Source organism: Streptopelia decaocto (genome assembly GCF_964273445.1).
Source record: "Streptopelia decaocto genome assembly, chromosome: 3".
Classification (NCBI taxonomy): domain Eukaryota; kingdom Metazoa; phylum Chordata; class Aves; order Columbiformes; family Columbidae; genus Streptopelia; species Streptopelia decaocto.
The window spans coordinates 121,003,662-121,024,295 of NC_138656.1; the positions used below are offsets into that span (position 1 = coordinate 121,003,662).

Genomic DNA, 20,634 nt, shown 5'->3' on the forward strand with positions numbered 1-20,634 from the left:
ACATGGATGAGGTTTGCTGTGCTCTTTATCTCTTTATCCCACAGAATTCAATGTGGAATTTCACTACCAGAAACACAAACACACGCATATCATTCAGAAAGTCACAAAAATGTGCAGTGGGCAAAACTGCTGTGCTTCATTTCAGCCATAAATAATAAATCTGAAGAAACAAGCAAAGTCCAGCTGCTCAGACGCAGGATGCATCCGATTCCACGGGGAGATCTGCACAGCCAATGCTCAGCGGTGCAGGGTTTGTAAGAGGAACACCACCGCTCTTCCCGAGGCAGCATTGGTCAGGCAGTGATCCAAACGGTGGAAGCACCGCCCAGGAGGTTTGTCAGGTGAGGTTTACTGAGAGATCTCTAGGGTTAGGTTAGGAGCAGCCGTTATGGGGACATACAAAACCAGAGATTTCTTTCTTAGTCCAAATCTCTATTGATGGGCTACAGGGCGCAGAACCCACCGCTCATCGGTGCTGCCCGCTCCCTGGGCCAGGGGCAGAACTGGGGACAGAACCGGGGACAGAACTGGGGACAGAACTGCCGCAGAGTGCGGGGACAGAACTGGGGACAGAAGCAGCACAGGGTGTTGGGGACAGAACTGGGGACAGAACCAGGGACAGACTGGGGACAGAACCGGGGACAGAGCGGGGACAGAAGCAGCGCGGGGTGCGGGTCCAGCAGAGCGCCGCCTCCTGTGCCCCGCAGCAGCAGCAGCGGTGCCAGCCCAGGTCCGTCACTGCCCAGCACGACGCCAGAACCGGGGCCTTTCCCAGCCGGCACGCCCAGCGCCTTCAGCTCTTCTCCTCCTGACCACGGCACAGCGCCATGTTTTTTAAAGCACGTATCCCCACTTGATGTGGTGAGCTGCTCTAGAGATTTACTACAGCAAAACATAAAATTTGTCCTCTCTGGTGCCAAGAAATAGTATTCAGTTAGTCAAAATTTGTTCTCAGTCCAACACTCATTCAATGTCAGGACAATTAAACTTAGAAGTCAGGACAGAAGTGCCTTGCCATCTGCTGTGCCGTTCTTGCCAGTAAACTCCAGCTGCAAACTCCATCACGTGTATTTTGACACATACCTAGTTATTACAAAGGCCACAGGACTTATAAAACAATTCCTTCAAATATTTCTTGGCTCGGCCTTGGACTAACAAGTCCCTGATGAATGCTGATTGAAGATTAGAATTGAAGAGACAACACAAAATGTCAGAACTCCTCCCAACTCCAAAGGAGCAGGATGTGTTTGCAAAGCCCCCCTGTGCCGTGGAGCCCGACACACTACTGAACTGACGCTCGGGGAGAACCAGAGGAGCAGCGAGGTGGAAGTGACTGCACGGAACAGGACGCCCATGCTGGAAACATCTGTGTCTGACCCGTGTCCCGGCACAGTCCATGGTGAGGAGTCAACTGAGTGCCTGGAGGGATTTGGTTCATCTCGTCCTGAAGCCGACACCTGGATCTGGGCACAGGCTCTGGGACCAACTGGGTTTCCACTCCGTGAGAGGAGCCCGGAGGCACCACCTGAGACGCAGAGCCCTGCAGGTGACCGAGGTGTGTGAACACATCCAGCACTGACCCAAACAGCACACAGAAAGTATCTTCAAGGGACCTGCAGATCTGAGACAGGACACGCCGAACATTTCCATCTGGAGCGGCATCTTGAAGCCAGCTTTGGTGTCTAAAGAACATTTCAAATGCCCGAGGCACATCGTCAAGGCGTCTGGACGAAGAGCCTGCGGGCAGAATGCCGGGGCTCCAAACCCGCCGTGCCGGAGACACCACAACACATGGGAAGGTCCTTGTTCTAGATACAGCTCTTCTGGAACTGAGCATGAAGAGAATGAAATTCACTTCCTCAACTTAGCGCTTTTACCTCCTTTTACATGCAAGTGCAACATTAGTCCCCCCCCCAGTCTTCCACAAGCTGCTGAAGGGAACTGCTGTAGGGTGCGATTGCTTCAGGCTGTTCTTTCATGTGCCCCTTTGGCTGGAATTCATCCGATCCAGCTGAGCTGGAATAACTGGCTCTCCAATAGACACCTGAGCTGTTCCCTCAGCGCTGCAGGCCCAGTTCTTACCCCTCGTCACTCAGCTCATTGTTCCCTCTCATTGAGCTCCTGAAAGCCTTGGCTGCTCCTCCTGTGCCACTCCCGGAGCGCATGAACTCATTCCTGCTTTTCTGCTTGTCCAGACTTGTCTCTTCACACACAAAAGGATCTTGGACAGACAAGCCACAAAAACAAACTGCCCTCAGGGCTGGCCCTGCACGTTTGGAACCTTCTGTCTAGTGTGTGTCAGGACAGGACATGGGTGCTTCGGAGCAGGTCAGGTCTCCTTGGCAGTCTGGACACGCAATGTAAACTCACTCAGATTTCGCGTTACCAAATCCCAATGTGGCAGCAGCTACACGAGACCCCGAGGACTGACAACACTGGAACTAAACGGCCGCGGCGGTTCAGGCGTTGGGTGGGGAGGCACCGGGCTGAAAGCTGCGGGGTTAATGCTGTACCGGGGAGTCTGGGGAGGACGGACAGGAGGATGGTGACACCGCTGCATCCCCGGCACTCCTGGCTGTGCCCAGGTCCAGTGTAACAGAAACGCAGCTCTCGCCAGAGCTGGGAATACGGAGCTGCTCAAAGGGTTTATCAAACCTGAATCCTTCTTTTCTGGTAGCAGCAAATACCCGAATGAATTACTAAGGAATTTCCCCATTTTTTTTTACACTGTGCAGAGAAGGAAACGTCTAAGCCATGAGACACAAAGCCAGGAGCGGGCTGGCGGCGCCGGCTGACGTACCTGCCGGTCCACCTCGGGCAGCAGCAGCAGCAGGCGCTGCTGGCACTCGGCTGGCAGCACCGAGAACGTGTGCTTGTTGATGAGCGCCCGCAGGTTGGTGTTCACCAGGATGGAGTCCGGAGTTTCCACGTCGATCTCCGCACACTTGGCCCTCTTCAGCTGCCCTGCAACGAACACGCCGTCAGCAACGCCTGCCCAGGAGGTTACAGCCTCCCCGGCACGCGCTGCACCCGAGGTCTGCAAAGCGCCGCCGCAGTCATCCATTTGAAACCTGGACTCGAAACACACGTTTTACCTTTGCACATACAGTTAAAAACCAAACGAGAGAGGCCCTTTCCAGCACAGAAAATGTCCATACCCAATCTATCGCATCCCATGTCGGTTCCCTTCTGTGGGAACCTGGCTGTCTGGGGACTGGTATGGAGGCTTTTAGAGCTGCTTTTAGCTCCGTCAATTTGCTATTTTAAGCCTCCAGTTAAGGTCGGTTTGTTCCTCGGGATTTCTTTTTGGACTTTCCTACTTTGTTCTCAGCAAAAGCGTTTCAGAAAAATTCATCAGCTCATTGTGCTTGCGTAGAAACCACAACACCAGACCAACTGTAACCATGTGCAACTGTTCTCTCGTTCGCTGTGCTGGAAAGGCCGTACGTCCAACACGCACCCTGACGCTGCAGCCAGCGCCAGCTGTGTGCTGCACGTTCAGAGAAGGCTCATGTGAAAGCATCTGTGCTGTGTGCTTCATTTCCTTCGGGGGCATTCCCTGTCTGGGGCTGGCAAAACCCCATGTGTTTTGAAGCTGAGATTGAAGAGTGTTATTAGCAAAACGGGTGACATTTAGACAGACTGCTCGCCCTGGCTACAGGGATGGCAGCAATTGTTTTTAAGGTAACGGTACCTAACGAAATAAATGTTTCATTAGAGGCAGTTTGCACTATCAGAAGCGACTCAGAAAATGGCTCAGCAGGTTTATAATCTACTGAAGTTACACAATTTCCTCATTAGAGGTGACCAATGAAACGTGCTCCGACAATGCCCGTTTCCAGCAGGGACAAGGGCGACCTCGGGTGATCAGAGACCCAGCACGGGCTCAGGTCCCCGAGGTGCAGCCACCTGGGTGAGAGAAACCGCAGCGGGTGGGGAGGCTGAGACCCAACCCCCGGGAATCAGAAGGGTCTGAAGGATGAAGATCTGGGAAGGAATTCCTCTTTTATTTTTAACGTTTATCAAGTGTCTTAAGCACGTTAAAAAGCCTGCTAAATAATGGAAGTCCTTTTTTGCCTCTCAAACAGCAAGCTGCAAATTCACAGGTAGGAACCCCTGATAAGAAATCAGAAGAGGCTCATTTGCATCTTTGCATATGTAGGTTTTAAATTGTTTATCCTAATTCACCCTGCATACTAGGCAGTACCTTCCAGAGCTGTCCAGAAGTCACTTTTGCAATGGAATTAATGACACATTTGACTCAATTTTGCTCCTTAGGCTTTTGTTTGTTATCAGAGCAACCAAATCTCTGTAAGCAGAACAACTCTCTTACTTGCATGGAGCCTGTCGGATCTCTGGAACGGCTTCTTCCCCAGCCCTGGCAAGGAGTTTTCCAGCTTCACGGAGGGAGAGGAGCTGGAGGTGGAGTTGTGAGGGCTGCTCGACCGCCCATCCGACTGCTTTCCGTCCCAAGCTGCGCAGGAAATGGAGACGGTTAAACAGGGGATGGACACGGAAATCTGACAAGAGACATCTGCTTGGACTGGCAGAAAGGTTAACGCGTGGATCCCCATCCCAGGCTCTGGGACACTGACAGTCCTTCCCTCCGGCAGCAGCGGTGACACTGCGGCGGTGACACTGCCACCAAGGGACCAACTGCCATTTCGCTCATGCTTTCAGTCTGTTCCCCAGTTAGTCCCATCTTATTTCCAGCAATGGTCTTGTTAAACCTCCCTTTCAGAGGCAGCTTTAGTTTCTGTCAGAGTTCACCGTCAGAAAAAATCTCTTCAGACTTTCTGTGTGCTTTCTAAATTTGAACCTACTATTGCAGCCCCTGTTCTTTTAGACCACCCTCGGTAATTCCTCCTCCTCTTTCAAATACTCCAGAGATATTTCCACGTCCTCCCCCAAAGTCGCTCCTTAGCCACACTAGACAGATTTCAGCACCGCGATTTCTCCGTACGCATCACCGCCACCCACGTCTCTTTTGTACGGCCGTGTTTCCCTGTCTCCTCGCCCTCTCTGCTGCGCTCAGATGAAGGAGAACACGAGCTGCTCTTCCCTCTGCTCTCCTTGGGTTTAGCATGATCACAGGTACTCACTCAGGTATGGAAAGGTTCTGGAGTCCCAGCCCTCAAAAGAGAAACTCCGCCGTACACGTGAGGGAGTCACAAACCAGCCGAATGCTGGCTCTGATTAACGACTGGCACTAATCACTTCCTTCGGCCAGCCCGTGCCAGCTTTGTCCTCCATCTGCCTCCCTTGCTCTGCCTGGTTCCTTCTCTTTCTTGCCCTGGCAGTTCCACTTGGGAGCAAACGCATCCCTGACCCGTGCAATCACTGCCTGCCTTTGTCACAATATCGCTCGCTCTCCGCTTGTATGTTTAATTTACTTTTCCACTCCAATATATCCCACTGTCCAGCTGTGAGCTGTTTCCATCGCTCTCACATGGGCAGGAGGGGAAAAAGGACTCCCTGGGCGTTGACAAAACCATACAAACACCGCTCGTGATGCAGCTTTTACAGAGACCACTGTCCAGCCTAGCTGGGGCTGTATAAACACACACTGTTCCTGCCCTAAACCAGACCAACGAGCCACAGCCAAAGCCGGGGAGCACCGTTTCCTGAAAGCACCTGTGAAATGAGCTCCCTCCATCATTTCCTTCCATCCCGCACAACCTCTCAGGCAGCGGAGCTCCCCGGGCTGGGCGATGGCCTGGGGAGACATCGGCCCTTTGGGGAGGATGGGCCAAGAAGGTCAGCTACCGACATGGGTCCGCGGGACCCCACGAGCTGAACCCAAGATCCTGGGGAGCCCACCCGTCCTTACAAAGCCTCTCTCTACCAGCTCACAGAACCACACAATGTCAGGGGTTGAAGGGCCCTGGAAAGCTCATCCAGTGCAATCCCCCCATGGAGCAGGAACACCCAGATGAGGTTACACAGGAAGGTGTCCAGGGGTTGGAATGTCTGCACAGAAGGAGACTCCACAACCCCCTGGGCAGCCTGGGCCAGGCTCTGCCACCCTCACCCCAACAAGTTGCTTCTCCTCTTCCAGTGGAACCTCCTGCGTTCCAGTTTGCACCCATTGCCCCTTGTCCTGTCCCTGGTTGTCACCAGAAGAGCCTGGCTCCATCCTCCTGACACTGCCCCTTTCCATCTTGATCCCCAGCAATGAGTCCCCCCTCAGTGTCCTCTTGTCCAGCTCCAGAGCCCCAGCTCCCTCAGCCTTTCCTCACACAGGAGATGCTCCACTCCACTCCACTCCACTCCACTCCACTCCACTCCACTCCACTCCACTCCACTCCACTCCACTCCACTCCACTCCAGAAATGAAGATTGTGGGAGATTCTTTAGAACTAAGAAAGGCCAACATTGCACCCCAAAGGGCACAAGCACATCTTAGGGCTGAAATTCAAACAATCAGGAAGATATTGACCGTTTTGCCCTTACCCTTTTTGAAAGGGTCTGAACTACAAAGCTGGCTGGGAACATCAGGAAACCTCATCAGCTCTTCAGTCCTTACTCTGCTGTTAAACGATGCACCGAGCCCCGCGACCAACGTGCCTGTTCTGTAACCCTGCGTATGTCTGACCAGATGTTACCAGATACATTCCAGCAGTAAATAACCGGCAAGCGGGACAGGCCGGTCTCGTTTGGGTTTGGATTTGTTTAGAGCTCTTTGGAAAGGGAGAATAAACAAACACACTAAAACACAGAAAGAATTTTATACTCAAGCAGATCAGCATGAGATGAGGAAACATGTCCCGTTACGTGAAAGGTGGTAGCGAAAGGAAATCAAATAACCTGCACTGTGTCCACGGCGGATAGGCCAGGAAATCTTGGGTTTAAACCCAAGGAAGCAAGAAAAGATTCTGATTAGAGACTAAGAAAAACATGGTAAGGATGAAGCTAATAAAGCAGGAGGGGCAAGACTTGCTGGGAGTTTTTGGTCTTTGCATCAACAGCATCTCTTGGAACAGACGGAGGAAAACACCCAGTTTCTGCTGGCTCTGACATTTCCCAACCTGACCATTGCATTTCAGCCAGACATTCACACCATTGCGTGAAGAATAACCAAGAGCAACGTCTTTTTCATGCCGATACTGTCCTATTGCTGTCGTACAGTCCTCTGGCTGCTTCCACACCAGCAAACAGCCGGGTGACATGGGGCACCCCCCTGGCCCCGAGAACAGGGGCCCAATGCGGCCGTGGCCATGTCCTGGTGCTTTCCGTGTCACGGCGGGGTTGGCCACGTTCAGATCACCCACAGGGAACCACATCTGGCCGGGGCTGGACACGGGCCGTGCCGAGGGACTTCGCAGAACGGAACGACCGAGGGCCACTTCTTGTAGCCGGTCCCACGGCAATGGGTAACTCAGCAGACGCAGCTCTGCCCCCCGCACGCCGCTGCTCCTCGTCTGGGCGCAGGCTCGGGGGCTGAAGGACCGGCTGCGCAGAATGGGGAGGAGCTGCGGGGCTGGAAACAGTGCGGTAAGGTAACGGTTCCATATTACCCATCTTTACCAAAAAGGCATTTTTAAGAAGACTGAAAATAGCTGAGGATTTGGGATCGGAGGTGTAATTCATTGTGATCTGACTGCTTTCTCTCCCTCTGTGCGGGTGTCACAACCGCCAGCCTCAGCTGCTCCATCCGCGAGAGAACACCCGACAGGAGCCCTTCAGAGAGAGGTTCCGGCTGCGTCTTCCTCAACACTCACATCTTCATGAGCATCGTCCTCCTGAGAGGAACCAGGACCAGCCGAGTACATCAAGGGTGGATGATGGAAAAGAGGGTAATTGCTGAGAGGGAGGGAATTTCCATCTCAGAAGTGTCTGAGTTTGACAGATAGCGCAGCATTTCACCCACCGTAATTAGTGCAGCAGATGGGCAGTAAGAGCTTCGGAAGTAGACGCAGCTTCACCAGACGGGGCCTGTGCGTGTTGCAGGGGAACAGGAGCGGGGTCAGCACTGCGAAGCGGAGGAGGAGGTCACTGCTTTCTGGAAGCCAGGCCGCTTTTCCTCTTGTACGCAGCACCACTGCTCCGGCTCCAAACCACGTGTACCGACCCTGCCTGCCTAAATCCTGTGTCCTTCTCAGGTGCCAACAGCCCCCTCCCCGTTACAGCGGCACGAGGACGTAGTGACAAGGAACGGCTGAGTGAAAAAAGAAACACGAAGTGATGTACAAAAAGAACTCCCCTAACCTTACAGACATAGTGTCGGGCCCTAAAATAGGAAATGACAACTCGGGAAAGAGTCTCAGAATCTCAACAGTTGTAGGAAAACGCCTGCTTTTGGTGGGGTCAACAAAAGCAAAGTGAACATTAGGAACTGTTAAGAAAAGATGAACAAAATACAACCATGGAATCCCAGGTTGGAAGTGATCGCAAGGATCACCCGGCCCAACCTTCTTTGGCAGAGCCTGGTCTAGCCAAGCTGGCTCAGCCCTGTCCAGCCAAATCTTCAATGTGTCCCATGTTGGGAAATCCACAGTTTCCCTGGGAAGACTATTCCAGTGGCTGATTCTCATAATGACAAATTTTCCTTTGGTATACAGAACACCAAAATGATGCTAAACAGATCCAGGATGCACCTGCACCCTGAATATCATGTACAGTTTTCATTCTTGACTGCAAAAATAATAGAGCTTTCCACACGAGGAATGAGATCGTATGGTACGGCTCTTCAGACTGAAACAGAGATGTGTACAGAAGCCACAAGCGGCAAAATTGTTGAACAAACACTAGTTGTTCACTGCCTGTTTGATAATTAGAAGGAAACAAATAGAAGCAGAAGGAGCTCGGCTAAAACCAAACAAAACCGAGTAGTTTTTACAGTGTGGCGTTTGCCACAAGGCACCAACAAAGTCAACTTGCCCACTCCCCAGGTCAGGCAAACCCACTGAAGAACATCCCACCCGGCCCAAGCGATCCTGAGCCCCTCCTGCTTGGGAGGTCCCTGAGCGCTACTACACTCCTACTCTGCCTGTACACCCTCCCAACGCACGGGCTGCGGCAGCGCTGGACAGTGTGTCCGAGGTCACAGCCCCGCTGCTCTGATTCCTGCCACAACTACGATCCAAAGCAAGCTGGTGTTCGCTGACCTGGGAGACGGTACAAGAGCCGCTGCTGGTAACGGTTTCAGATTGATAAAATAACAATGGTGTCAGCCCACAGAGTCATTTACCTGTACGACACAAAAACCAGTCCGTACAAACATGGAGCTTTGTTCAGCTTGGAGAAGACTGAGAGGAGAGCCCATTGAGGTGACAGCTGCCTCACAAGGGAGCAGGCGCCAAACTCTTCTCTTTAGTGAGCAGTGACAGAGCCCAGGGAACGGCAGCAGATGTGCCGGGGGGGTCAGTGGGACGTGAGGGAAAGGTTCTTCCCCCAGAGGTGCTGGACACTGAACAGGCTCCCAGGGAGGTGTCACGGCCCAACCTGACAGTGTTCAACAAGAGACTGGACACCGTCCTCAGCCACACGGGGTGACCTGTGGGGTGTCCCGTGCAGGGACAGGAGCTGGACTCAAGATCCTGGTGGGTCCTTCCAGCTCAGGACATTCTGTGGTTCTGTGAAGGCTTTCAGGGCAGAACACACATCTTGGGAACAAGACATGAAACCACGCTGCAGGGTGAGACGCCACTTTGGAAAAAAAGAAGTACTAAGAAAAGCACCACCTAATTTGCTTTGCCACAGGAAGTACCTGACCACAGCGTCCAGGCAACTCCCGGGGAAGTCATTTATCACAGAAATAGCTTTTTAACCAGACAATGGCACAACAAGACCTCTTCAGGATCTATTCTTAACTGAATGCTTTCCTAATAAGATCAAAGCTGGGAAAACAGAAGCTAGACTCTTTCAGAAACAAAAAGAACACCGTGCGAAAAGAGCGCTTTCTTCTCTCATCCCCTAAGAACAAAAACGGGTGGGTTGAAGAGAACGACAGGCCAAGAAAGCACAGGAGCCTCACCGCACGTACCAGATTTTGCGGGTGCGGAGTCAGCGGCCGCCTTGACGGCCTTGAGCAGGGCGTGCTGGCTGCTGGGCATGGCGGCGCGGCATTGCTGCTGCTGCTGCTGCTGCTGCTGCTGCTGCTGTTGCTGCTGCTTCTGCTGCTGCTTCTGCTGCTGCTGCTTCTGCTGCTGCTTCAGGGCCTGCGCAGGAGACAGGAGAACGTGACCAAGGGAAGTGCAAAACACCCTCAGCAATCATTAGCACACAGAACAAACCACTTGTTGTACGGCAACCGATAGTTGGGTTCTGATTCTAACTATGTCAAAAGTTCACAACTTGTGAAGCACGTTCCGTTCGGGTAGGACGCTGATCCTGCCTGTTTAAATGCACCAGCAGACACATCTCCCACCTTCGCATCTACAGCAAAATGTTAATGGCTGCAGAACATCTTACCTTGTGTAGTTTCATGAAAAAAACAATCCCTAGAGAATGCAAAGAGCCAGGATTCCACATCTGGAGTTGGTTCAAGAATAATTATACAAATAACTTCAAAGTGAAAGTACCATCGTGTAATTCATTTCCGTCTCCTAGAGAAGCAAGTAGCAACTTAACCAAAAACCTTTAATGGAAACACTACCCACTAGGAAGGACTTTTTTAATTAAGAGAGTAACAAAGACTAAAACACCAAAGGGAAGAAAATAAACCTTTTGTTTCCGAAAAGACTGTCGATGTGACCGTAACACAGCCCGACAGGCGCGGGGGCTGAGCCGGGAAGGCGCAGCTCCGTTCACCTGCAGCGTCTACCCAAGGTGCCCGTTTTCAAACACTCAAATCCAGACCCAGGTAAACCTAACAGCACAATGAATTATGGCAGATCAAGTATACCCTGGAATTTCAAAATGGGAAGCAATGGCAAATATTGTGCTGCATATACACAAAGGAGTGGGATTGTTAACTAGAGATGACCAGTATCTTAAAATAACAATAATAACACTAATAATAAAACCAACAATGATAATACTAATATCAACAATAATAATAGAGTTAGAACAAGGAGAGAGAATAAAAATATGCGTGAACCAGCAGAATCTGCCACATGAGGAGAACAACGACAGACTGACTTCCAGTTTGTAGAGACACAGATGAGGGAGACTGGCCACAGGAGGACACGGATCATGAACGGGCACCCTAGATTCCTGTTTTCCAATTTATTAAAGAATTCTTATTTAGGCACTTCTACCACAGGCTTAAAGTGATGAAAACAAAATCGGCCAATCTGAAGCTCAGCAACACTTAAATTGGTAAGGGGAAGAATCCTCTGCAGTGCACAATGAACCCCTGTTCTTGAGATCAAAAGCTTAAAAAAAGAGATAAAAAGAGACCTGGCATTCCTACGAATAACAAAAATCCATAGGCAAGTTCGAGCAAGGTTTTACAAACTCTTTCTGGTTTGAAGATGAACTGCAGACAAAGCGAATGTCAAGACAGCACCAGAAGGCAGAGATCACTAGTACCCTCTGGGGCTGGGTGAATCCCATGGCTGCATTATGCAAATCACTTCAAATATTTAAGGTTTGGTGCATTCAGCTCACCCATTCTGTTTGCCATTCAACTGCTGCATTTTCCTCTGCTTAGCTAAAACAATTCTGCTTTTGCTCAATGTCACCTCAGCTGTCACTGTGCAGCGGTGCCCACGCCGGGGTGGCTGAGGCACGTGTGGGAGGACAAGGGAACAACCCTTCATTAGATACCTCTTATAAACTGTGTCAGCTTCACACTTACGTTCTCTGCTATAAGCATTTGAGGGTTTTTGGGATCCAGTCCCGTGTCCAGCCCAGAGCAGGCCCAGCTTGGCCTCCCCGGGGCCCAGGGCTCTGGCCAGTTGGGTCCTGGAACCCTCTGAGGCTGGAGACGACACAAGCGCTGGAACCTGCTCACCGCCAAACTGGCCTTGCGGGGATAAACCTTCTCCTTTCTCCTTAGACCCTTCCACTTACACCCATTGTTCCTCGTCATGCTACGTCCTTCACCATTTTCACAGAATCACACAATGTCAGGGGTTGAAGGGCCCTGGAAAGCTCATCCAGTGCAATCCCCCCATCGAGCAGGAACACCCAGCTGAGGTTACACAGGAAGGTGTCCAGGGGTTGGAATGTCTGCAGAGAAGGAGACTCCACAACCCCCCTGGGCAGCCTGGGCCAGGCTCTGCCACCCTCACCCCAACAAGTTGCTTCTCATCTTTCAGTGGAACCTCCTGTGTTCCAGTTTGCACCCATTGCCCCTTGTCCTGTCCCTGGTTGTCACTGAGAAGAGCCTGGCTCCATCCTCCTGACACTCCCCCTTTCCATCTTGATCCCCAGGAATGAGTCCCCCCTCAGTGTCCTCTTGTCCAGCTCCAGAGCCCCAGCTCCCTCAGCCTTTCCTCACACGGGAGATGCTCCACTCCCTCCAGCATCTTGGTGGCTGCGCTGGACTCTCTGCAGCAGTTCCCTGTCCTGCTGGAACTGAGGGGCCACAACTGGACACAATATTCCAGGTGTGGTCTCCCCAGGGCAGAGCAGAGGGGCAGGAGAACCTCTCTGACCTACTGACCACCCCCTTCTAACCCACCCCAGGTCCCAGTGCTGGCTCATGGTCACCCTGCTGTCCCCAGGACCCCCAGGTCCCTTTCCCCTACACTGCTCTGCAACATCTCGTTCCCAACTTACACTGGAACCTGGGGTTGTTCCTGCCCAGATACAAGACTCCACACTTGCCCTTGTTCTATTTCATTAAATTTTTCCCCACTCAGCTCTCCAGCCTGTCCAGGTCTCACTCAGTTTGTGATGAGCCTGGCTCATATTCTCAATAACCCCCTTGGAAGTATGGGGATCATTGAGGCCCAGCTCCCCCATACACCCTATAACAGCCCAGCTCCTCCATACACCCTATAACAGCCCAGCTCCTCCATACACCCTATAACAGCCCAGCTCCCCCATACACCCTATAACAGCCCAGCTCCTCCATACACCCTATAACAGCCCAGCTCCCCCATACACCCTGTAACAGCCCAGCTCCTCCATACACCCTATAACAGCCCAGCTCCCCCATACACCCTATAACAGCCCAGCTCCCCCATACACCTATAACAGCCCAGCTCCTCCATACACCCTATAACAGCCCAGCTCCTCCATACACCCTATAACAGCCCAGCTCCCCCATACACCCTATAACAGCCCAGCTCCTCCATACACCCTATAACAGCCCAGCTCCCCCATACACCCTATAACAGCCCAGCTCCTCCATACACCCTATAACAGCCCAGCTCCCCCATACACCCTATAACAGCCCAGCTCCTCCATACACCCTATAACAGCCCAGCTCCCCCATACACCTATAACAGCCCAGCTCCTCCATACACCCTGTAACAGCCCAGCTCCTCCATACACCCTATAACAGCCCAGCTCCCCCATACACCTATAACAGCCCAGCTCCTCCATACACCCTGTAACAGCCCAGCTCCCCCATACACCCTATAACAGCCCAGCTCCCCCATACACCCTGTAACAGCCCAGCTCCCCCATACACCCTATAACAGCCCAGCTCCCCCATACACCCTATAACAGCCCAGCTCCCCCATACACCCTGTAACAGCCCAGCTCCTCCATACACCCTATAACAGCCCAGCTCCTCCATACACCCTATAACAGCCCAGCTCCTCCATACACCCTGTAACAGCCCAGCTCCTCCATACACCCTATAACAGCCCAGCTCACACCAGGTCCAGCATCCCACAGCTCCCCCGTACCAGACCCAGCTCGTTGTCATTAGCACGTAAAAGAACGAATCTTATCTGCAATTGCTACCCTAAAGATATATAAATAATTTCAGGTTTAGGTCAGTCCACCCATATAACAAAGAGTGACTTGCAAAACACCTGATCACACACTACAGACAACACTGACCTTGCAGCTTTAGACACTTTGAACCGCACAACCAGGTGAGTCTTGCTCCAACACAGCTCCAGACTGCTGGATAAAGTGTCCTTTAGCTCAACATTGCTCATTATACGCTGAAAGGATTATGTAATGCTATATGTAAATACGTAACCAATTGGCTCTTTCGGACTGCCCTGAGTGTGATAAGAGTTTGTCTATAATGGTTGTTACTGTCTGGTGTGCTGGCTTCATTCCAGCACCCAGGCTTGAGCAGCTCTCTAATAAACTCGGTCTCGTCCCTGTGTGCTAAACTTGGCTCGTGTGTGTGCACACGGGGTAAGGAACCCTGGGCTGGGGACAACACCTCTGCCATCACACCCGCCACAGGGCCAGCATCCCCCAGCTCCCCACACTGGGCCCAGCTCCCCACATCGGGCCCAGCTCCCTGTACCGGGCCGAGGTCCCCTGTACCGGGCCCTGCTCCCCTGTACCGGGCCCAGCTCCCCTGTACCGGGCCCAGCTCCCCTGTACCGGGCCCTGCTCCCTGTACCGAGCCCTGCTCCCCTGTACCGGGCCCAGCTCCCCACATCGGGCCCAGCTCCCCTGTACCGGGCCCTGCTCCCTGTACCGGGCCCTGCTCCCCTGTACCGGGCCCAGCTCCCCTGTACCGGGCCCTGCTCCCTGTACCGGGCCCTGCTGCCCTGTACCGGGCCCTTCTCCCCTGTACCGAGACCAGCTCCCCTGTACCGAGCCCTGCTCCCCTGTACCGGGCCCTGCTCCCCTGTACCGGGCCCTGTGTCCCTGTACCGGGCCCTGCTCCCCTGTACCGAGCCCTGCTCCCCTGTACCGGGCCCTGTGTCCCTGTACCGGGCCCAGCTCCCCTGTACCGGGCCCAGCTCCCCTGTACCGGGCCCTGCTCCCTGTACCGGGCCCTGTGCCCCTCAGCTCTGGCAGGGCTCTCTCAGGGTTTCTCAGGGTCTCTCTCAGGGTCTCTCTCAGGGTCTCTCTCAGGGTCTCTCTCTCTCAGGGTCTCTCTCTCAGGGTCTCTCTCAGGGTCTCTCTCAGGGTCTCTCTCAGGGTCTCTCTCAGGGTCTCTCTCAGGGTCTCTCTCTCAGGGTCTCTCTCAGGGTCTCTCTCTCAGGGTCTCTCTCAGGGTCTCTCTCTCAGGGTCTCTCTCAGGGTCTCTCTCTCAGGGTCTCTCTCTCATGGTCTCTCTCAGGGTCTCTCTCAGGGTCTCTCTCTCAGGGTCTCTCTCAGGGTCTCTCTCTCAGGGTCTGTCTCTCAGGGTCTCTCTCAGGGTCTCTCTCAGGGTCTCTCTCTCAGGGTCTCTCTCTCAGGGTCTCTCTCTCAGGGTCTCTCTCTCAGGGTCTCTCTCAGGGTCTCTCTCTCAGGGTCTCTCTCAGGGTCTCTCTCTCAGGGTCTCTCTCAGGGTCTCTCTCAGGGTCTCTCTCTCAGGGTCTCTCTCTCTCAGGGTCTCTCTCTCAGGGTCTCTCTCTCAGGGTCTCTCTCTCAGGGTCTCTCTCAGGGTCTCTCTCAGGGTCTCTCTCAGGGTCTCTCTCTCATGGTCTCTCTCTCAGGGTCTCTCTCAGGGTCTCTCTCAGGGTCTCTCTCAGGGTCTCTCTCTCAGGGTCTCTCTCTCAGGGTCTCTCTCAGGGTCTCTCTCAGGGTCTCTCTCTCAGGGTCTCTCAGGGTCTCTCTCAGGGTCTCTCTCTCAGGGTCTCTCTCAGGGTCTCTCTCAGGGTCTCTCTCAGGGTCTCTCTCAGGGTCTCTCTCAGGGTCTCTCTCTCAGGGTCTCTCTCTCTCAGGGTCTCTCTCTCAGGGTCTCTCTCTCAGGGTCTCTCTCAGGGTCTCTCTCTCAGGGTCTCTCTCAGGGTCTCTCTCAGGGTCTCTCTCAGGGTCTCTCTCTCAGGGTCTCTCTCTCAGGGTCTCTCTCAGGGTCTCTCTCTCAGGGTCTCTCTCTCAGGGTCTCTCTCTCAGGGTCTCTCAGGGTCTCTCTCAGGGTCTCTCTCAGGGTCTCTCTCTCAGGGTCTCTCTCTCTCTCAGGGTCTCTCTCAGGGTCTCTCTCAGGGTCTCTCTCTCAGGGCTCTCTCAGGGTTTCTCAGGGTCTCTCTCAGGGTCTCTCTCAGGGTCTCTCTCTCAGGGTCTCTCTCAGGGTCTCTCTCAGGGTCTCTCTCAGGGTCTCTCTCTCAGGGTCTCTCTCTCAGGGTCTCTCTCAGGGTCTCTCTCAGGGTCTCTCAGGGTCTCTCTCAGGGTCTCTCTCAGGGTCTCTCTCAGGGTCTCTCTCTCAGGGTCTCTCTCAGGGTCTCTCTCAGGGTCTCTCAGGGTCTCTCTCTCAGGGTCTCTCTCAGGGTCTCTCTCAGGGTCTCTCTCAGGGTCTCTCTCTCAGGGTCTCTCTCAGGGTCTCTCTCAGGGTCTCTCTCTCAGGGTCTCTCTCTCTCAGGGTCTCTCTCTCAGGGTCTCTCTCAGGGTCTCTCTCTCTCAGGGTCTCTCTCTCAGGGTCTCTCTCAGGGTCTCTCTCTCAGGGTCTCTCTCAGGGTCTCTCTCAGGGTCTCTCTCTCAGGGTCTCTCTCAGGGTCTCTCTCAGGGTCTCTCTCTCAGGGTCTCTCTCTCAGGGTCTCTCTCAGGGTCTCTCTCAGGGTCTCTCTCAGGGTCTCTCTCAGGGTCTCTCTCTCAGGGTCTCTCTCAGGGTCTCTCTCAGGGTCTCTCAGGGTCTCTCTCAGGGTCTCTCTCAGGGTCTCTCTCTCAGGGTCTCTCTCAGGGTCTCTCTCAGGGTCTCTCTCAGGGTCTCTCTCTCAGGGTCTCTCTCTCATGGTCTCTCTCAGGGTCTCTCTCTCAGGGTCTCTCTCAGGGTCTCTCTCAGGGTCTCTCTCTCAGGGTCTCTCTCAGGGTCTCTCTCAGGGTCTCTCTCTCAGGGTCTCTCTCAGGGTCTCTCTCTCAGGGTCTCTCTCTCAGGGTCTCTCTCAGGGTCTCTCTCTCAGGGTCTCTCTCTCAGGGTCTCTCTCTCAGGGTCTCTCTCAGGGTTTCTCTCAGGGTCTCTCTCTCAGGGTCTCTCTCTCAGGGTCTCTCTCTCAGGGTCTCTCTCAGGGTCTCTCTCAGGGTCTCTCTCTCATGGTCTCTCTCTCAGGGTCTCTCTCAGGGTCTCTCTCAGGGTCTCTCTCTCAGGGTCTCTCTCTCAGGGTCTCTCTCAGGGTCTCTCTCAGGGTCTCTCAGGGTCTCTCTCAGGGTCTCTCTCTCAGGGTCTCTCTCTCTCTCAGGGTCTCTCTCAGGGTCTCTCTCAGGGTCTCTCTCTCAGGGCTCTCTCAGGGTTTCTCAGGGTCTCTCTCAGGGTCTCTCTCAGGGTCTCTCTCTCAGGGTCTCTCTCAGGGTCTCTCTCAGGGTCTCTCTCAGGGTCTCTCTCTCAGGGTCTCTCTCTCAGGGTCTCTCTCAGGGTCTCTCTCAGGGTCTCTCAGGGTCTCTCTCAGGGTCTCTCTCAGGGTCTCTCTCAGGGTCTCTCTCTCAGGGTCTCTCTCATGGTCTCTCTCTCAGGGTCTCTCTCAGGGTCTCTCAGGGTCTCTCTCTCAGGGTCTCTCTCTCTCAGGGTCTCTCTCTCAGGGTCTCTCTCAGGGTCTCTCTCAGGGTCTCTCTCAGGGTCTCTCTCAGGGTCTCTCTCTCAGGGTCTCTCTCAGGGTCTCTCTCAGGGTCTCTCTCTCAGGGTCTCTCTCAGGGTCTCTCTCAGGGTCTCTCTCAGGGTCTCTCTCTCAGGGTCTCTCTCTCATGGTCTCTCTCAGGGTCTCTCTCAGGGTCTCTCTCTCAGGGTCTCTCTCAGGGTCTCTCTCTCAGGGTCTCTCTCAGGGTCTCTCTCAGGGTCTCTCTCAGGGTCTCTCTCTCAGGGTCTCTCTCAGGGTCTCTCTCAGGGTCTCTCTCTCAGGGTCTCTCTCAGGGTCTCTCTCTCAGGGTCTCTCTCTCAGGGTCTCTCTCAGGGTCTCTCTCAGGGTCTCTCTCAGGGTCTCTCTCTCAGGGTCTCTCTCTCAGGGTCTCTCTCTCAGGGTCTCTCTCAGGGTTTCTCTCAGGGTCTCTCTCTCAGGGTCTCTCTCTCTCAGGGTCTCTCTCTCAGGGTCTCTCTCAGGGTCTCTCTCAGGGTCTCTCTCTCATGGTCTCTCTCTCAGGGTCTCTCTCAGGGTCTCTCTCAGGGTCTCTCTCTCAGGGTCTCTCTCTCAGGGTCTCTCTCAGGGTCTCTCTCAGGGTCTCTCAGGGTCTCTCTCAGGGTCTCTCTCTCAGGGTCTCTCTCTCTCTCAGGGTCTCTCTCAGGGTCTCTCTCAGGGTCTCTCTCTCAGGGCTCTCTCAGGGTTTCTCAGGGTCTCTCTCAGGGTCTCTCTCAGGGTCTCTCTCTCATGGTCTCTCTCAGGGTCTCTCTCAGGGTCTCTCTCTCAGGGTCTCTCTCAGGGTCTCTCTCTCAGGGTCTCTCTCAGGGTCTCTCTCAGGGTCTCTCTCAGGGTCTCTCTCTCAGGGTCTCTCTCAGGGTCTCTCTCAGGGTCTCTCTCTCAGGGTCTCTCTCAGGGTCTCTCTCTCAGGGTCTCTCTCTCAGGGTCTCTCTCAGGGTCTCTCTCAGGGTCTCTCAGGGTCTCTCTCAGGGTCTCTCTCTCAGGGTCTCTCTCTCTCTCAGGGTCTCTCTCAGGGTCTCTCTCAGGGTCTCTCTCAGGGTCTCTCTCTCAGGGTCTCTCTCTCAGGGTCTCTCTCAGGGTCTCTCTCAGGGTCTCTCAGGGTCTCTCTCAGGGTCTCTCTCAGGGTCTCTCTCAGGGTCTCTCTCTCAGGGTCTCTCTCAGGGTCTCTCTCAGGGTCTCTCAGGGTCTCTCTCTCAGGGTCTCTCTCTCTCAGGGTCTCTCTCTCAGGGTCTCTCTCAGGGTCTCTCTCAGGGTCTCTCTCAGGGTCTCTCTCAGGGTCTCTCTCTCAGGGTCTCTCTCAGGGTCTCTCTCAGGGTCTCTCTCTCAGGGTCTCTCTCAGGGTCTCTCTCAGGGTCTCTCTCAGGGTCTCTCTCTCAGGGTCTCTCTCTCATGGTCTCTCTCAGGGTCTCTCTCAGGGTCTCTCTCTCAGGGTCTCTCTCAGGGTCTCTCTCTCAGGGTCTCTCTCTCAGGGTCTCTCTCTCAGGGTCTCTCTCAGGGTCTCTCTCAGGGTCTCTCTCAGGGTCTCTCTCTCAGGGTCTCTCTCAGGGTCTCTCTCTCAGGGTCTCTCTCAGGGTCTCTCTCAGGGTCTCTCTCTCAGGGTCTCTCTCTCAGGGTCTCTCTCATGGTCTCTCTCAGGGTCTCTCTCAGGGTCTCTCTCAGGGTCTCTCTCAGGGTCTCTCTCTCAGGGTCTCTCAGGGTCTCTCAGGGTCTCTCTCAGGGTCTCTCTCTCTCAGGGTCTCTCTCAGGGTCTCTCTCTCAGGGTCTCTCTCTCTCTCTCAGGGTCTCTCTCAGGGTCTCTCTCATGGTCTCTCTCAGGGTCTCTCTCTCAGGGTCTCTCTCTCAGGGTCTCTCTCTCAGGGTCTCTCTCAGGGTCTCTCTCAGGGTCTCTCTCTCAGGGTCTCTCTCTCAGGGTCTCTCTCAGGGTCTCTCAGGGTCTCTCTCTCAGGGTCTCTCTCAGGGTCTCTCTCAGGGTCTCTCTCAGGGTCTCTCTCTCTCAGGGTCTCTCTCAGGGTCTCTCTCAGGGTCTCTCTCTCTCAGGGTCTCTCTCAGGGTCTCTCTCTCAGGGTCTCTCTCAGGGTCTCTCTCTCTCAGGGTCTCTCTCAGGGTCTCTCTCAGGGTCTCTCTCTCAGGGTCTCTCTCTCAGGGTCTCTCTCTCAGGGTCTCTCTCAGGGTCTCTCTCAGGGTCTCTCTCTCAGGGTCTCTCTCAGGGTCTCTCTCTCAGGGTCTCTCAGGGTCTCTCTCAGGGTCTCTCTCTCAGGGTCTCTCTCAGGGTCTCTCTCTCAGGGTCTCTCTCTCAGGGTCTCTCTCAGGGTCTCTCTCTCAGGGTCTCTCTCTCAGGGTCTCTCTCTCAGGGTCTCTCTCAGGGTCTCTCTCTCAGGGTCTCTCTCAGGGTCTCTCTCAGGGTCTCTCCAGGGTCTCTCTCTCAGGGTCTCTCTCAGGGTCTCTCTCTCTCAGGGTCTCTCTCAGGGTCTCTCTCAGGGTCTCTCTCTCAGGGTCTCTCTCAGGGTCTCTCTCATGGTCTCTCTCAGGGTCTCTCAGGGTCTCTCTCTCAGGGTCTCTCTCAGGGTCTCTCTCTCTCAGGGTCTCTCTCAGGGTCTCTCTCAGGGTCTCTCTCTCAGGGTCTCTCTCAGGGTCTCTCTCAGGGTCTCTCTCTCAGGGTCTCTCTCAGGGTCTCTCTCAGGGTCTCTCTCTCTCAGGGTCTCTCTCAGGGTCTCTCTCAGGGTCTCTCTCTCAGGGTCTCTCTCTCTTGGTCTCTCTCAGGGTCTCTCTCAGGGTCTCTCTCTCAGGGTCTCTCAGGGTCTCTCTCTCAGGGTCTCTCTCAGGGTCTCTCTCTCAGGGTCTCTCTCAGGGTCTCTCTCAGGGTCTCTCTCTCAGGGTCTCTCTCAGGGTCTCTCTCAGGGTCTCTCTCTCAGGGTCTCTCTCAGGGTCTCTCTCAGGGTCTCTCTCAGGGTCTCTCTCTCAGGGTCTCTCTCAGGGTCTCTCTCAGGGTCTCTCTCTCAGGGTCTCTCTCAGGGTCTCTCTCTCAGGGTCTCTCTCAGGGTCTCTCTCAGGGTCTCTCTCTCAGGGTCTCTCTCAGGGTCTCTCTCAGGGTCTCTCTCAGGGTCTCTCTCTCAGG

The 20,634-nt window shown here is 54.1% G+C and overlaps 1 protein-coding gene across 4 annotated transcripts in view; it reads right to left on the reverse strand.

Moving 5' to 3' along the window:
- ASXL2 (ASXL transcriptional regulator 2) overlaps positions 1-20,634 on the reverse strand; it is a 104,745-nt gene that overhangs the window by 13,267 nt on the left and 70,844 nt on the right. For 3 of the 4 annotated variants that reach the window (XM_082047683.1, XM_082047684.1, XM_082047686.1), the window contains 3 exons: positions 9,986-10,160; positions 4,334-4,474; positions 2,801-2,964 (listed from right to left, as the gene is read on the reverse strand). In XM_082047683.1, the coding sequence (XP_081903809.1) occupies positions 2,801-2,964; positions 4,334-4,474; positions 9,986-10,160 (480 nt within the window). The remainder of the gene's footprint in view (positions 1-2,800; positions 2,965-4,333; positions 4,475-9,985; positions 10,161-20,634) is intronic. The other variant, XM_082047685.1, reaches the window with a different exon arrangement.